General features: G+C 39.1%; 1 protein-coding gene and 1 pseudogene across 2 annotated transcripts in view; both read right to left on the bottom strand.

The window, feature by feature from the left end:
• Window positions 1–3,502: 3,502 nt before the first annotated feature.
• Window positions 3,503–4,843, bottom strand: LOC136337803 (26S proteasome regulatory subunit 6A pseudogene; annotated as a pseudogene).
• A 7,128-nt stretch (window positions 4,844–11,971) lies between these two features.
• Window positions 11,972–18,548, bottom strand: part of SLC38A11 (solute carrier family 38 member 11) — a 70,768-nt gene continuing 64,191 nt past the window's right edge. For both annotated transcript variants that reach the window (XM_066280301.1, XM_066280302.1), the window contains one exon: window positions 11,972–12,623. In XM_066280301.1, the coding sequence (XP_066136398.1) occupies window positions 12,330–12,623 (294 nt within the window). In that variant the 3' untranslated portion in view covers window positions 11,972–12,329. The remainder of the gene's footprint in view (window positions 12,624–18,548) is intronic.

Genomic DNA, 18,548 nt, shown 5'->3' with positions numbered 1-18,548 from the left:
CATATTGTCTATGATTCTGTTCTGGGTTTAGGAAATTTTCTTTAATCAAATGGGACAAAGAATTATGTGTCTATTAACCACAATTATTAAACAGTTTGCCTGTGTTTCCTGCAAATCTATTTCCCTTAAGTAAAAAATCAGGACTGATGAGAAGGAAGAGAATGAGAACTAGTCTTGCATGCTGGTCAGCAGTGGAAGCAATATTCCTGTGCACACCCAGTGGTAATGCTAACCTAAAACTAGAAGACCAAAGTGAGAGGAGAGAAGCACTTATTTGAGATAACAAAAGAAAAGTTATTTGGGAAGCATTGATTCAGGCAGAAACGCAAGTAGTGTTATGATTAGGAATATGAAGGCAAGAGGTTTTTATGAGGAAGGGAAGCGGGGAAAGTACATGAATAGAAGGAAGGAATTTCTGTTGGTGTTAAGTCAAGGAAGGACTTTCTATAGGTGCAGATAAGCTAATTTGCTAAAGAATGTCTTTTTTTCTTTTTTCTGAAGAATGTCTTTTATTTTCAGCCTGGTAATTAGGATGTCTGCTTTCCTGTTAGCTTTGCAAATAGTTGTTTGGAATAAAATGTTGACTCAGTCCAAAGGTTATTTTGCCCAGTTTAAACATTCCAAAGGTTTGAAGAGTAAGATGTGTCAGGCAGTTCCTCTGGGATGACTCAGTTTTGAAGTGGCCCTGTTTATATTATTTTTCACAATAAAATAGGAGCGGTCCTTAAAGGATCCCTCTAACTCCCCGTGAGATCCCATCCTTTTGTGTGGCCTAATTTCTAAAAAATCTGATGCTTTGTGGTGCTACTGCATATCTGCTCTATTGTCTTCAGTTTGTACTTCGTCCTCTTTCTTAACGTCCCTTCAAAACATGCTGTCATGGGTCAATTCACAAATTTTTGAACACTTATTTTGTGCAAGGTGGTCTAACTAGTGAAAAGAAATGAGCGATCATTGCTCTTTTCCTGTTCATTTATTTAAAAAAAAAATTAAAAGACATGCAAAAATAAATACTGAAGGTATTCCATAACAGCTCTGTATTTCATTTCCTCAAAGCACCGAGGCAGTACCTTGAAGCTCAGCACTAAGGGAGACCTTAGAGACTGCCAAGTGAAATTTTTATGCAGCATAAGAACTGCTTCCACATTGTGGGTATCCGTTTGCCCAATCTCTAAGTTGTTCCAGGCACAAGAGCTCACTGAGTCCCAGAGTAGTTAGTCTATGCCAACATTGTTCAGCTCTAATTGTTAGAAAGCTCTTATTTACTCTTAGCTTGTTCCTTCTATTGATTTTCAGAACCACAGTCTTGCAGAAGAAGAAAAGTTATGGTCTACTGGAGACGAATGGAGAAACTTTTCAGAGGAGGAGGCATTTGAGCAAAATCTTAAGTGCTACTGGGATTTAGGCAAGTAGAGAAGTGGGGGGAGTTAGCATTCTCATACTCTTTGATTTACACTTACTAATTGTTCTTCTGGATCCTCTAGTTCATGCTCCAGTGTTAAGGTGCCTCTATTTTAAATACTGAAGAGCTATCAGCAATGTCAGATGCCATGATATCATTCCATGGAGCAGTGATTTTTAACCTTTTTTGAGCCGCGGCACATTTTTTACATGTACAAAATCCTGGGACACACCATGTACCAAAATGACACTTTAACACAGTACATATTATACATGTAGTTAATAATTTAGTTTCTAAATGTATTTATACTCACACCTGACCATGTCTCATGGCACACTGGTTGAAAAACACTGCCATGGAGGACATCTGAAAAAATGAGTAGAGACTTTTCAGATTTCCTTCACTTACAAGGCAGATGATTATTCACTCACTACAGCTGAGCCTGATATAATCTAAATCTGAAAGGCTAGATTTATCCAGAGTGCAAAGGAAGTAGGCAGTTACACTGCTGTTGTTTGGAGATTAGGACAGGTGTTGAAGTGAAAATTACAATGGCTGACGATATGCAATAGGGACCCATGGGAGCACAGATCTCAGTAAGCCATGTGGGTTCACTGTGTTGAGAAACCACAGTAGAAGCTGGTCAACCTTCTGTTACCCATTTGGGTAGAACAGCTCCTATTTAGAACCATGAACCCAAGTTTTAATTTTACACATGGCAGAAGTCTTCTGAGTTTCTCCTTTTTTGGAAAGCAAAGTCACCAGAGATTAAACTAAGAATATACATAAAAGGATACATATGTGTCAGGAAATGAAACTAAATGTGAATGTGTTGACAGCTTCCAACTGAATTCTTCTTAGGAAAAAAATGGTATCTGTGTTGGAAAAATATAATAACAAGGTGTGGAGTAAAGTGGGAGTGGGATCTTCTAAAACCTGGAGGTGCTAGGATGTCAGGAGGACGTCAGAGGGAAATTTGTGCTTGATAAGCTGGAGGAGATGGAGAATGAGAGAAATAAAAGAGAAGCTTAGATGGTGAATCCTGAAGATTTGTTGAAAGTTGTGTTCTAGGATGTGACTCTTCTTTGTAACTACTCTAAATTTTCAAAAGACACAACAAAAAACTTACAAAATGCATGATGTGAGTGGACTTTTATGGAAACTGATGAAGAGATTGTGTTTTGCATCAGGAGTATAATGAAGTTTTAATATACAGAGCAATAAAACACGAGTTTATGGTGGCCTGAGAAGTATGAGAAAGTAAGCCAGAAGAATTTTCTGAAATGATGAGTAGGCTCCTGACTGGAATGGGGTTTATGATCAAGTTTAATTGGATCATGTGGGGGCAAGGAATCTCAGTTGGCATTTAGGCTACACCTATAGAATCACTTGTTCCAAGGAAATTTTCCACCTGAAGCTCATATATTTTTAAATTAAATTTATTGGGGTGATATTGTTTAATAGGATCATATAGGTTTAAGAGTACATTTTTATGATATGTGTTCTGTACATTGCATTGTGTGCCCACCACCCAAAGTCAAATTATCTTTCATCGCTATATGTTTGGCCCCCTTTACAACCTCCACCCTTTTCCTTCTGGAAACCACCACACTGTAATCTGCATCTATCAGTTTCAGTTATGAGTGAAATTGTATGGTTTTTGGCTTTTTCTGATTGGCTTATTATGCTTAGTATAATATTCTCAAAGTCCATCCATGTTGTCACAAATGGCACTATTTCATCTTTTCTTATGGCTGAGTAGTATTCCGTTCTATATATATGGCTGAGTGGCATTCCAATGGCTATCCTCTTTATCCAATCCTCTCGAAGACACTTTGGTTGTTTCCATGTCTTGGCCATCATGAGCAGTGCCACAACGAACACCAGGATGCACAAAGATATGAAGCTCTTATTTTTAATTTCTACTTTTCTTGTTTAAAATCTCTACTTTGAAAGGTCAGATTGTCTTCGAGAATAGGGAGTACCTCTTAAATGCTTGTACAATAGAGTTGCCTCTTTACAAAATCTGTTTCCTAAGTCCTATTTTTCTAAATGTTTGAGGTTAAAATGTTGTCTATTTTTTTTTTTTTTACAGGGAGCTGAAACCATCTTTTATTACGAATTTTAACTACAAGAGACCAGAGTGGTGGGGCGGCGACCCCTAGGCATAGTACTGCAAGTTGGCTTTCTTCTTGGCTTGCACCTCCAGGATGCCCTCCATGTAGTCCTCGTGGGTGAGCTCCGTGGCACCCCTGCGTAGTGCGATCATGCCCGCCTCCACACACACGGCCTTGCACTGGGCCCCATTGAAGTCATCCGTACAGCGGGCCAGCTCCTCGTAGTTCACATCAGGGCTAACGTTCATCTTTCGGGAGTGTATCTGCATGATACTGGCCTGGGCCTCCTCGTTGGGCATCAGGAACTCAATCTTTCAGTCCAGGCGGCCTGAGCGGAGCAGGGCAGGGTCCAGGATGTCCACCCTGTTGGTGGCTGCGATTACCTTGACCTGGGTGTTGGTCTGGAACCCATCCAGCTGGTTCAGAAGCTCCAGCATTGTCCTCTGCACCTCCCGGTCCCCGGCCTTCTCACTGTCAAAGTGCTTGGAGCCGACGGCATCCAGCTCATCAATGAAGTTGATGGATGGAGCTTTCTCCTTGGCCAGGGCAAAGGCGTCCCGGACCAACTTGGTGCCATCCCCGATGAACATCTGCACCAGCTGGGGGCCAGCCAGCTTCAGGAAGGTGGACTTGGTCTGTGCAGCACAAGCCCGGGCCAGCAGGGTCTTCCCCGTACTTGGGGGCGTACATCAGCACTCCCTTTGGAGGCTGGATCCCCAAGTTCTCAAACTTCTCCTTGTGGTTCATTGGCAGGACAATGGCTTCCACCAGCTCCTGAATCTGCTTGTCCAAGCCCCCGATGTCACTCTATTGCTCTGTGGGCCTTTCATCCACCTCCATGGCCTTCACCCGTGAGTCGTACTCTGAGGGTAGAGTCTCCAGGATCAGGTAGGAGTTTTTGTTCACACCCACCAAGTCTCCGGGCTTCAGTTTTTCAGCATCTACCAACACAATCCCAGGAAGGAAGTATGTCTGTTGTGTAGAAGTTTTGATCACTGCACACTTGCCCTTCCTCTGGGAGTCCAGGTCAATATTGGCACCATCCTCCTCTTGGTCATTGGGATCAACATCCAGAAGCTCGATGACGTTGGAGACACAAGGTACGGCAGCGTCTTGTTCACTTTGATTTTCTCACTGTTCTCTTTGATCTTGTCCTTCATGGCTTGAGGTTCGTGGGTAACTCGTAACACTTTGCTCTTCATAATCTTGATTCCACTGTCCAGCAGCCGCGTGTGCTGGATAATCTCTTCTGTGGACATCTTGAGCACCTCCTCCCCGATTCCATCTTGCTCAGCCTCATCCCACACGGTCGCCATCTTCTCTTGCCGAGTCACTCCCCTTGTCTATTCTTAACAGCTTTTTAAACAAAATGAAATTCATTTTTAAATGTTTCGTGACATAGAACACATAAAACCCAGTTATATTACTCAACTTCTAGTTTGTTTACATCTTGCGATGGAAGAACAATAATCAAAAGGTATAATTCAAGGAAAAAAAATTAGGACTTCACCAGAATGCAATATTGTTTAAGAAAAGTTAAAAGTCAGCCAAAGGCTGCTGTTTCAGGATAAAATAATTTGTCATTTTTTTTCTTGAGAGATGCTTTTCTATTAGGTTCTCTCAGAACCTAGAGAATTAAAGAACAGTGTTGTTATGTAATGGGATATGACTATAAAAAGCCTAGACTGTATTCACTTTTCTAGGACTGGCCTGTTGTCCACCAGCAAGACAAAATTTAAAAATGATGACTACAAGGCTGCCATTGTGCCTTGGACATAAACATTTCCAAAGTATTTCAAATTTTAAACTGCAAACTGCTGTGTTGCCTGAGGTGTGTTCTCACGATTTCCCCCTCCTGTTTCCAGTGCTCTGTCAAATTACTGCACTGTCTGCTGAGATTAAGCAAAGTGATAATTACACCCAACCCATAAACACTTTTCAGTTCAAGTATTGCCTCTTTTTTTCTTTACAAATAATGTTCAATGAAGGGTCTAATGTAAGTTTTCTTACTGAGTTATCAATTTAAGTCCAACACACCTAAATTAGAAATTCAAGTCATTTAATGTTTATCAATCATCTTGAATGAGTAAGATGAGCATACACGGGCAAAAAGAAAAACTAAATATGAAATAGTATCAGATTTTAGGAGCTTATAATTAAGAAAGGTAAAGTAAATGTTTGTTTAGCAGTCAAAACAAGTGAAAAGCTGTGTCCTGATTGGTATGTACTTGACGCATCTTTTTAAGAATATTTGAAATATTTCTCTGAAGGTTCTATGCATAATAAAACAAAAAAAGACCTGTGGTGGCGCAGTGGATAAAACGTCAACCTGAAAACGCTGAGGTTGCCGGTTCAAAAAACCCTGGGCTTGCCTGGTCAAGGCATGTATGGGAGTTGATGCTTTCTGCTCCTCCCCCCCTTCTCTCTCTCTTTCTTTCTTTCTCTCTCTCTCTCCCCCTCCCCTCTCTATAATGAATAAATAAAATCTAAAAAAAAAACAAAAAAAGAAACTCTACTAATTATCTAAATCAGCTTGTTAGATGAATGCAGCACATTAATATGCTACTTTACTGAATGACAATCATTATAGCTGGAAAAATCTGATAAAATAATATGTACGGCTACTGATACAATTAACCGTTTTACCCTTTTAAACCATCAATCTCATTTCAAATACTTAAGTGTTTACTACATTCAAGGCATCATGCCATGGACCATAAAGAATAAAAAGAGGCTTTAAAACACATTGTCCTCAAGGGACATTTAATCTGATTGGAGAGGTTACTTCATATAGCATAATATGAGAATTACAGAATTCCAAAGGAAAAAGAACTAGCTTGCAACTAAAGTTGTCAGGAATGGCCCAGGGAGAAGATTAAAGGGTAATGGAATTTTGTTTGGGCTAAGGGGTTAGACATTTCAGATGAAAGAATGGCAAGAATTCAGGGGCAAAGGCCAAAGGGGCACAGAGCAATTTTAGGATAAAGTAATGCTTTAGGTATGTTAGAATAAGGAGCTCCTTCCAGTTGTAGGAAATAAGGCCAGAATGACATGTTGAGGTCATATTATGAAAGCTTTGCATACAGACTATGGAGTTTGTACTTTATCCTGTAAGCACAAAAATTTCGTGAAAATCTTTTGAGCAAGCAAGTGGCATTATTAAGGCATCAGTTTAATAAGATAATTTTTGGAGTGATGCACAACCGTCTTCGAGGAAGAAGAGCCTCAGAGCAGAATACTCAGGTAAGGTACCATGGGTTAGTCTAGGTGTGAGTTGGTAAAGGCAAGAATCAGCTGGGTGTTAGGAGTGCAGGACAGACTAAATCCGTATGTGCTTTTTTTTTTAAATAGAGCATTAACATATTGCTATAAATAAATAATGTAATAAAAATTCCAAAGCTAGGTTTACTGATAATTTTCATTGTTGATGAGCAAATGTTTGTGGAGTGACTAATAAAGTGTACTGTGAGGACTGCTACATGAATTCTTCATCGGCATGATGTTATTACAAGTATAATCCAGTTTTACTTATGTTCCTTGACTAATTTTCCAATTAAGACATTCTATTGAGTTTAGTTTTAGGAAAACTTGGTGTACTTTTGAGGCACCAGTGTGTTTTCTTTCTTCTCATAACTAAGAGCTAAAAAGTGCAGGTAGTCTTCCTTCAATGCATGTAGGTTCTGAACCAGGCTTTCAGTCTAACCACTGCAGCTGTGTTGACTTTAGACTACAATCTCTGTTTTCTCCTTTGTTAACTCTCTTTCCCTCTTTTTTTTTAAATTTTTATTTATTCATTTTTAGAGAGGAGAGAGAGAGAGAGAAGGGGGGAGAAGCAGGAAGCATCAACTCCCATATGTGCCTTGATCGGGCAGGACCAGGGTTTTGAACCGGCAACCTCATCATTCCAGGTCGACGCTTTATCCACTGTGCCACCACAGGTCAGGCTAACTCTCTTCCTCTCTTACTTTTCAATGATCTTACTGTCTTGGTTCCTCCTTTTCTTTTAGTAAGCAGCACCAAATGATTTTTCAAAAAGACAAAGGGTAAGTACATTAATACGTGCCAATAGCTCTCCCTCCTATCTCCTGCCTGTTTCTCTCCTGAGATCCAGCATGGTGTTTCTACATCTTGCTTGTATTTTGTCTAGCCTCTAAACCAGTGGTAGTCAACCTGGTCCCTACCACCCACTAGTGGGTGTTCCAGCTTTCATGGTGGATGGTAGCAGAGCAACCAAAGTATAAATAAAAAGATAGATTTAACTATAATAAGTTGTTTTATAGAGATTTATTCTGCCAAACAGCGAAAATCTGACATAAAGTACTTGGTAAGTAATTATTATTATATGCTTTAACTTGCTGTAACTTTGCTTTATAAATTTTATAAAGTAAAGTTACTTCCCTACTTTATAAATCATCATTACTGTGGAACTGGTGGGCGGTTAGAAAATTTTACTAACAGAGATACAAAAGTGAGCGGTAGGTATAAAAAGGTTGATTATCCCTGCTAAACGAATGACCCAGCCAACATCTTTCTTGTATCCAACCTCCTACCTTTTTCAAATGTGATCTTTGAACCAACAGCAGCACCATCACCTGGGAAATTTTCAGAAATGAGATTTCTCGAGCCTCACCCTAGCATACTGCACCAGAAGCTCTGGAGGTGGGGCCTGGCAATTTGTGCCTGAACAAGCCCTCCAGGTGATTTAGACACGTGGAAATTTGAAAACTACTGCTTTAGAGAATGACTGGACTCTCTGTCTCTTCTAGTCAATTATTCTAGTCTATCTAGCTCAGGGGTCCCCAAACTTTTTACACAGGGAGCCAGTTCACTGTCCCTCAGACCGTTGGAGGGCCGGACTATAAAAAGAACTATGAACAAATCCCTATGCACACTGCACATATCTTATTTTAAAGTTAAAAAACAAAACAGGAACAAATACAATATTTAAAATAAAGAACAAGTAAATTTAAATCAACAAGCTGACCAGTATTTCAATGGGAACTATGGGCCTGCTTTTGGCTAATGAGATGGTCAATATCCGGTTCCATATTTGTCACTGCTAGCCGTAACAAGTGATATGTGCTCCTCTCACTGACCACCAATGAAAGAGGTGCCCCTTCCGGAAGTGCAGCGGGGGCTGGATAAATGGCCTCAGGGGGCCGCATGTGGCCCGCGGGCCGTAGTTTGGGGACCCCTGCTCTAGCTCATGGTGTCTCTCATCCCTCTGATGTTTGTTTGTTTTCCGGACAAATATTTTATATACTTTTTAGAATAATTAGAATTTCTTTTTTTTTTTAGGTGAGAAGGGAGATAGTGAGGCAGACTCCCACATGTGCCCCAACCAGGATACACCCAGCAACTCTATCTGGGACCAATGCTCAAGTACTGAGCTATTTTTAGTGCCTGAGGCTGATGTGGCCCAATGGAGCTATCCTCAGTGCCTGGGGCCATGTTGGAACCAGTCAAGCCACTGGCTGTGGGAGGAAATGGAGGGAGGGGAGAAGAACATGGTCACTTTTTCTGTGTGCCCTAACCAGGAATTGAACCTGGGACATCCATACACCAGGTGGGTGCTCTATCCACTGATCCACCAGTCATGGCCAATTATAAATTTTTAAAGAAACTACCTGATTGGCGTGTTTAATTATTACCTTACCACAACTGGTAAAGTATTTATGAGAACCCTACGTCATGGTCTCTGGCTGGTCTATGCTCAAGCCACTCTTGGCATATCAGACAACTCCTACTCCTAACAGGGACTGTCTCTACTGAAAAACTGACTAGCATTACTTTCCTGAGAAGAGTGCAACAGACAAACCAGAAGGCCTGCTCCTGTCCAAAAAATTACTCTTTAATTGAATAGCTGTGTGCCACGATGACTCCAGCAGAGAAGTAATTAGGATATTCTTAGTTGGATAATGTGGAATTCAGAGCCTTTTAAGAAAGACAAAAGGCAACAGTTATTGCTTGACACCACTGGAAACAGGCAGAAGGCAAAGCAATCAACCTGTTCTGATATTTGAAGATGGTTGCAGTTAGGGTTGAGATTACAGATCCTATTAAATGACATGGACAGGGATCTAATCTATGTTATACAGATGCCATTCATTCACTCTATACCCTTAATGAAAATGTATTGTTAAATGTTTGCATTAGTCTGTAATGATATATTACCTCCCCCTTTTTGAAAATTAAAAAGCACTTTATAAGTTCAAATGTAGAGATAACTTCAAAAATTGGTTTCAAAATTGCAAGTTGCTTTGTTAAGGGCAAGAATTAGAAGGGAGGAAATGAGTTTCAGTGAAAATCTTATTTAATTGAGGCAGAAAATTGGTTGGGGGAGGTTCCTGAAGTTCTGAATGGTGGCAAACTAAAGAAACAGACAAGTATTCCTGCAAAAGCAATGTGAGTTTCTAAGATTTATTCTATCATAATTTAAAAGATGTTGGTCATCCATGCAGCTAATAACTGTGTCCAAGGCAGTCTTGTTCTAGTTATTTTGGGGGTAAAATCCCTAAAACAAAAAAACCCAAACAACAAGAAAACAGAACAAATATTTAGTAAGCCTCAATGTAGTACTCAGTTCCTACCAGGAGCTTTTGGCTTCCTTAACCAGTCCAGGCTGATGCATCAGGAGCAATACCGTAAGTACCAGATAATAGGCGGTCAAGTGCTAAATTACATATGTTATCCTTGATGTGTTCTCTCTGTACATTCTTAGAAATCTCATCTCTCATGATTTTATCTAATTACTATGTAGGCCAGTGTTTCTCAGTCTGGACTAATGTAGGGATAGGCTGCTGAAAAAAAAATTTCTTACATTCCCCTCACTATGAAGTGAAAGAATTTTTATTATTACCAAAACATGTATCAGTCTAAAACTAGGCCCAAACCACTTAACCATCTGATTCTTGAACAACTATAAAAACAAATCTGCAAATTAAATACAGAAAATCTACATAGCCGATATAATTTAAATTAATTTAGTGTCATGGCTGATGTGTTATTGAAACACAGTCGCTGCTTGAAGCCTGAGCGTGGTTCTGCCTGCCACGGGCAGCTCCCTTTGCTCTCAGCAGGCCTTTCTTACTATGCGAGACACACAGTGACTCCGCTCTCACCACTTCTTCATTCAGTCTATTGTGAAACTATGCTTTATATACTTTCTGTGGGATTATTATTATTATTTCTTGCCTGTGATTTGTACAAACCCATTATGTGTATACAAACTGCTTGTGATAGTGTCTCAGTATTTGGCAAAAATTAATATAATACTATGGATTGTCAACTGGGTTGAAATACAAATGAAAAGGTGAGAAATAAAATCTTGGGCAATACTTAAAAAAACAACAACTGAGGTCAGCTGTGGTGGACCCAGCTGTGCCTCCCAGGTCCTGTACAGGGAAACCTGCACACCCCCCCCCCCCCGCCCCGCTTCCACCAGACAGCCTCCAGCTCTCACTTCCTTCTGGGTTGCTCACACCTGCAGAGAGCTGCCTGGCCCAAGGGTATGTCCTTCCACTGGAGCCCACCTTCAGGGGCTGATGCGGCAGTGATGCTAAAGCCCAGCTAGTTCTCCCACACAGGGACAACTCTGATGGCCGGGGGGCTCCAGACTCCCTGCAAACTTGCCTGAGGCTTCATTGGCCTACACTGCAGTGCCACTTTGTCCTCCCAACCTTGCTTTCCTCCTCTCTCCCACTGGCTATGACCCCTAAGAAAGAGCCTGCATGCCAAACCCCATCTTAGTATCAGCTTCTGGAGAATCCAGTCAACAAAAGCACCCAGGAGTTTCTCTGAGCATGACCCCAAACGAGGGAGAATGCCTCTTCTGGAACCCTGATTGTTCTTGGAAGCTTCTTGTCCGAAAGTTTGGCTTCCAGTTTTATATTCCAGCCACCACTTCGCATTCAACAGTTCAAAGCTGATGCAAAAGTTGTGTTGTGCTCATACATCAGAAAAATTTGTAGGTTTTTTCCCCTCCTGCTTTATAATTTGTTTAATGGCACTACTGTCATATTCTCACAAGATCAAAAGCTGAGAGGTAATTTTGATTCCTCACACACCGTGCTCGGGACATCCAATCTATTATTCTTAATAACCTGGCAAGGACTTTCAGGGATTCACTGCCCAGGGATCATCTCTCCAGGGATTCACTACCCCCCACACAAGGGAGGCTGCTGAAATTATAATGGAGAGCTTCACTTTGTTTTTGCAATATTTACTCTCTCAAACAGCTTTCCTTCCTTTCGATTCCATAGACTTTAAAAGACACAGTGTTTTGCTTTGTTTTTCTCATAAAAGACACATATACAAACTTCTAATCCACAATCATCCACTTTCATGAAAGCAAGATATACTGGCTCACATCAAATAAAAGAATAACGCTTTGAGATGATGGCAAAGGCTTTACTTTCCTTCTGCAATTAAAATTAGGCTGTAGTCAGTAAAACAAAACATTTATTTTATCCCAGTTTAAAATACAATATATTCAATTTTTATCTTTTATATTGAGCTAAATAATAAAGAAAGCCAAGTCTTAATAAATGCCAAAGTAATAATTTTATAATATAGACACTAAAAAAACATGTGTGAGTACTATTATGTGGTTTAGCAGTCCATGAAAAAGTCTATATTTTGGAGGATATATGGTGATGAATGGAGACTTGACTTGGGGTTGTGAATACACAAACAGTGTATAGATGATGTGCTGTAGAATTGTGCACCTGACACCTGTATGATTTTGTTAGCCAGTGTCATACAATAAATTCAATAAAAAAAATGTGCATAAATTTTTAAAAGCAGTCAACTCATTGAAAGGTACTGATGTTTAAAATGGAAAGTTGAGTTGTCAGTTGAAACTGAGAAACTGAGATGTTTGTGAAAGAGGAATTGTCAGGAAAGCAGTAGAACATTTCCTGCCCGTGTGTGCAGTCCTGAGGATTTGTCACAGCCATGATGAACCCAACGACCATCACCACAGCACCAATGGGAAGCATGACACAAGACATAATCTTATCAGAGTGTGTCCTTGGTTCTTCAGAAAGTTTCAGATAACATGCCGATGGAATGATAAAAATTAGGGGAGCTGCACAGAGCACACCCTGTGGATTGAAAATGAGAAACAAGATAATGTTATCAGATGGAACATTCCTCAGACAGTTTTTTTTTTTCCTGTTTTTGACTTTTAAGCAAGAGAGAGAGATAGAGACAGACAGGGATAGATAGACAGGAAGAGAGAGAGATGAGAAGCATCGTTGCAGTACCTTAGTTGTTCATTGGTTTCTTTCTTTCTTTTTTTTAAATTTATTCATTTTAGAGAGGAGAGAGAAAGGGAGAGAGAGAGACAGAGAGGGAGAGAGAGACAGAGAGAAGGTGGGGAGGAGCTGGAAGCATCAACTCCCATATGTGCCTTGACCAGGCAAGCCCAGGGTTTCGAACCGGCAACCTCAGCATTTCCAGGTCGACGCTTTATCCACTGCGCCACCACAGTTAAGGCTGGTTTCTTTCTTATATGTGTCTTGACCAGGGGGCTCCAGCCAAGCCAGTGATCCCTTGCTCAAGCTAGCGACCATGGGGTCATGTCTATGATCCCACACTCAAGCTGGCTATCCTGCGCTCAAGCAGGTAACCCTGGGGTTTTGAATCTGGGTCCGACACATCCCAGGCTGATGCTCTATTCACTGCACCACTGCCTGGTCAGGCTTCCTTTTTAAAAACATTTACAAAATATATTTATCCTTGCATTTGTTAAATGCTGGATAGGTTTGGTTAACTCCAACAAAGGAAAGAAAATAAATCGAAGAAAAACTTAGAAATAGGTTTTTTCTTTTCTGATAGCATAATTACAAATGAGAAGAGTAAATACAAATAAAAAATATAAAATAATGGCCCTGGCCGGTTGGCTCAGTGGTAGAGCGTCGGCCTGGCGTGCAGAAGTCCCGGGTTCGATTCCTGGCCAGGGCACACAGGAGAGGCGCCCATCTGCTTCTCCACCCCTCCCCCTCTCCTTCCTCTCTGTGTCTCTCTTCCCCTCCCGCAGCCGAGGCTCCACTGGAGCAAAGATGGCCCAGGTGCTGGGGATGGCTCCTTGGCCTCTGCCCCAGGCACTAGAGTGGCTCTGGTCGCAACAGAGCGACGCCCTGGAGGGGCAGGGTATCGCCCCCTGGTGGGCAGAGCGTCGCCCCCTGGTGGGCGTGCCGGGTGGATCCCGGTGGGGCGCATGCGGGAGTCTGTCTGTCTCTTCCCGTTTCCGGCTTCAGAAAAATACAGAAAAAGAAAAAAAATAAAATGAAATATTATTCAGTAAAATAAAATAACACCATAGAGTAGAAAAAAATCAAAATAATACTGAAAAAAAAGATGCTAAGACTGACTTCTAAAATACTCTTGAAATTCTCCATATTTTCAATTATTTCATAATACCTTATACTCTTCATTTCAAATTACTGTGTCTCTACTATGCAATTCACGTCTAAAAGGTCTATTTGTCATAGTGTGTGAGAGGGAGTATATGGGACATACTATCTTTTTTTTTTATTTGAGTTTGTATAAAAGTCGGTGCCTGTCTGTGAGAAAGAAAAACTATAACCCTAAGGGCACTCAACATGAAATCACATTTCTATAGCATCTTTTAAGTAAAACTAAACACATTAATTACCTTAGAAAACTGACAGCAGAACTAAATGACTATGACTCATTCACCCTCCCCCATTCTAGCTTACTGATAAGTCCAACCTGAGGGGACATGTCAAATTGAAAATGATGAGCAGTAGTGTTGTCTATTATAAAAATACCAAGAGTTTTTGACTTAAAAGAAAACAAAACATTCCCCTGAAGGAGGCCAAATTTACACCAGAAATTTTGCAAACAAAGTAATGTTAAATGTTAAGGCATTTTAAGTAATAGATTTTTCTAATTTTATTAAATGTTAATTATATTATATATTAAACAAAATATTAGGTCTACTGGAAAGTTCTGTCCATTTTTGGAATAAAACAAAACACAAATTTTTCTTACCGTCAATAAACTTTATTAAATAATATAATTGCCATTATTATTAATGATTTCTTGCCAGCGTGAGGGCAATTTGTATATCCCGTTTTTGAAAAATGTTTTATCTTTTGATGTGAAAAATTGAACCAGTGCTTGTTTGATATATTCTTCATTTTTGAATTTTTTGCCCTTCAAAAAATTTTGTAAGGACAAAAACAAGTGATAGTCGGTATTATTCCTTCACCAAACACTTTCAATAAATTTCTACATGCTTCTGTAGCATTTCTTCCTTGTTGAAATATGTATACAATACAGTGGCGTAAATGAACTTTATCAGTAGCCATGGTACACTATCGCTTCACACATAAGACTAACGTGAATCAACTTTGTTTTAGTTAATTTGCTATGTCAGTATGTATACATTAAGTGATAGTATTAGAGAGGCACACATGTGCCAAATAAACATGGGCTTACGTGTCGAAACTTGTTGTGATAGAAACGGACAGAACTTTCTGGTAGACCTTATATAATACATATTCATAAAATATAATTGCATGACTAACAATATTCTTTTAAGCCATAAAATACGTTTTTGTTTTTATAACATATACTCAATAGCAAATGTGATATTGGTTTAGAATTAAAAGCAAACTTTACATAAAATTCATGTTTTGCTATATTTTATTTTATTATTTTAGAGAAAGAGAGACAAAAAGGAAGAAAGAGAGATGAGAAGTATTGATTCATAGTTGTGGTACTTTAGTTGTTCATTGATTGTTTCTCATACGTGTCTGGATGGGGGGGTGCTGATATATGTCCAGCTAAGCCAGTGAACCCTTGGTCAAGCCAGCGACCTTGGGCTTCAAGCCAGTGACCCTTGAGCCTCAAGCCAATGACCTTTGGGCCTCAAGCCAGTGAACTTTGGGTTCAAGCCAGTGACCACGGGGACATGTCTATGATCCCACACTCAAGCCAGTGACCTCAAGGTTTCAAACCTGGGTCCTCAGTGTCCCAGGTCAACGCTCTGTCCACTGCGCTACCATCCGGTCAGGCCATGTTTTGCTATATTTTAAAAAAGTTTTATGAAATTTGTAAATATACAGAAAAATAGAAAAGAAAGTATAATGAAAACTTATACACCTATCATCTATGCTTTGAAAGCTTTTTGACAAATCATTTTGGTAAATTTAAAATTTTTCAAAAATATCTGAAAGCCTTTGACCCAACATTGGTAATTTGGTAAAATCATAGAAAACTGATTTTGAAGTTGGATGATGTAAAACAACACACCGTGCCTTAAAAATAGTTTTAAAAGAAATATTTTCTCAAATTACCATTTACCAAAATTACTAAGTTTCATAATAAATACTATCCTCATACCAGAAATATTACTACTATTATTCCAAAAATATATTCATTTTTTAAAAGATTTTATTTATTGATTTTACAGAATGGGGGAGCAACAAGTATCAACTCATAGCTGCTTTATTTTAGTTGTTCACTGGTTGCTTATCATATGTGCCTTGAACAGGTAAGTCCATCATTTTGAACCAGTGACCTCGGCATTCCAAGTCAGTGATCTATCCACTGTGCTACCACAGGCAAGGCTAAAAATATATTAATGTTTTTCTTTTTTACAAAAACAGCAAATGGACAAAGAAATGGCAATGAAGGGGAATGAGTTATCAAATCAGACTAGCCAGGAGGCATCTACAAATTTGGGGAAGAATAGGACTGACCACACTTCATGATAAATATTTCTACAGTTAGAGATATAAGAATGAGAACCTACTAAGAGGTACCAAATTTGTATTCTAATTTAAAGTATATGGACAATATAACTTTGCTACTCATAGCACCTAACACAAATAAATACCTACACAGGACACAATGCATAGAGGATTAGTTTTCATATGACTAGAATTAAATGAACTGTGGATTCTTTGAGCTCTACCATGACACTTGAGACTGACATTGCTTTTCAAATTATAAGAAATCCTGGATGACTCAATCTGTTTATAATAATTATTACTCTTCAATGTCTTGGAAATACTTTTTCAAAACAAAAAGCTAATTAAAACATAAATTTATATATATACATACAAAAGTGTATATGGAGAAAGTCTTTTACCTTTGTAGGAACAAACTGTTATTCATCTGGGATTGTGGAGTGTGAAAGTGCTATCAGAGTGAAAACTGTCACCAGCTGCTGCTAAGAAGCTGTCATCAGTTAGCATTTTGGTACTGCTCCAAACCTCACTTGCTGGGCAGTGCAAAGCAATGACTGTTCTGTTTATGCCACGATTCGTAAGAGTTGAGAAAGTAGCAATTAGCGGGAAAACTATACAGCTGATGTTTGTACTGGAAGAAATCCAGTTGGGTATCTTGTCCAGGTAGCAGTTACTTTCTTAATATTTGAAAGCTCAGTATAGCTAGAGGTTGTTGTGAGGATCCAAGAGCAAGTGTAAAATGATGGAGCAGTTTCATCTGCTGTAATTCTTATAAAGAAGTCCAGCTTATTTGATCTATTTCATACAGCTGTGCTTGAGGATACACCACTGGCTTTGGAAGAATTTCTGAAATTCCTTGACAGGACATAAATGCCATAACTGTTTATTAAAGAATAATAAAATATAGCCTTATTTATAAATCCAGGACAGCACTATCCTTTCTTAAGAACACTATTGATGCCAGGGCATTTTGCAAATAACAGAAGGTGTTAAACTTTTTCACTGGCAATACAGAATAGAAAAGTATCTGAATTCTTCTATCTGAATAGAAATCTCTCAGATGATTCAACGATGCTGAAAACTACATAAAATAATGCTTATGTGTCTTTAAATTTTTTACTTTGCAATCAATCTGGACTCATTAAATTTTCCTGTACCTCAAAAAAAAAATACCCTAGCTTGGGAGGGCTTTGGCAGCTTTGACCATGGCTTGCTCACCCTGATGATTGTATTGAATATGTCTATATCTGGGCTCTCACTGGGTAACCAGCTGACTTTTTTCCTTCATTGTAAGCTGCACACATTATGTGTTGGGCTGGTTACTCTGGCCACAGGCACCAGCTGCTTCATGTTTTCTCTTTGTGTACTGCTGCAAGTAGAAACCCACAGGGCCCAATTAACACAGATGCCTCTTTTCTCAAACAGCAACATCAGTGTGAGATGCTACCAAGAATGGGACTTAGATTTATTTGCTTCTAAAATGAAACCTTTAAAGTTGAGAGTGTGTTTGCTTTGGAAAAACATGTCATTGTCTACTGCCATGAAAACAAAGAAATAAAAGGGAAGCTAAGTTCTAATAGAATTTCTTTTTTTGCTTTTTATTAAATAACTAATATAACCTTGAATAATTGATCTTATAGTTCAAGGATTGTTATACTAAGTAACAGTATTTTCCTAATTTTGCAAATTGAAAGTCTGATTCTATTATACATCTCACCTGTGAAGATCATTATTCTACTTAGGATTCAGAAGCTACAATAGAAAAGAATTCCTAAAGTACAATTATCAACCAAGATAAAATATATTAAGAATTATTATTTTAGATAAAAAAAACTTTTAGTTTCATTTTATATATTTCATCTCATGGTATATATTTTAACCCATTATTAATATCTATAAATATTATGGGTTACTCCTACAGGCAGAGGTAGATTAAGGTCCTTTGAGGCCCTGGGCACAGAAGAAAATATTGGGACCCTTATATTAGAAAAAAATGTAAAGTTGGGGTTTTGCGAGGCCCTCAGAAGTCGGGGCCCAGGGTGCACACCCAGTGCACCTGCTGTTAAGTCAGATTAAGTCAATGCCTAGGTTTGAATTTAAAAAATGATAAATGAACATACTTAATTTAAATAATTTAAAGCCTATGCTTAGGAAACCTCAGATTAGCATAATTATTAAAAATGTAGGCTACAGGATGTGAAAGCCCGTGTTCAAATCTTGATTCCGCCTCTTAAAACTAGTGTGACCTATTTAATCCCTTTGTGCCTTGGTTCTTCATCTGTAAAACTAATGTAGATTAAAGAA

The sequence above is a fragment of the Saccopteryx bilineata genome, chromosome 5 (genome assembly GCF_036850765.1).
Source record: "Saccopteryx bilineata isolate mSacBil1 chromosome 5, mSacBil1_pri_phased_curated, whole genome shotgun sequence".
In the NCBI taxonomy this organism is placed as follows: domain Eukaryota; kingdom Metazoa; phylum Chordata; class Mammalia; order Chiroptera; family Emballonuridae; genus Saccopteryx; species Saccopteryx bilineata.
The sequence above is the reverse complement of the archived record's forward strand: the minus strand, read 5'-3'. Positions and strand labels throughout refer to the sequence as shown.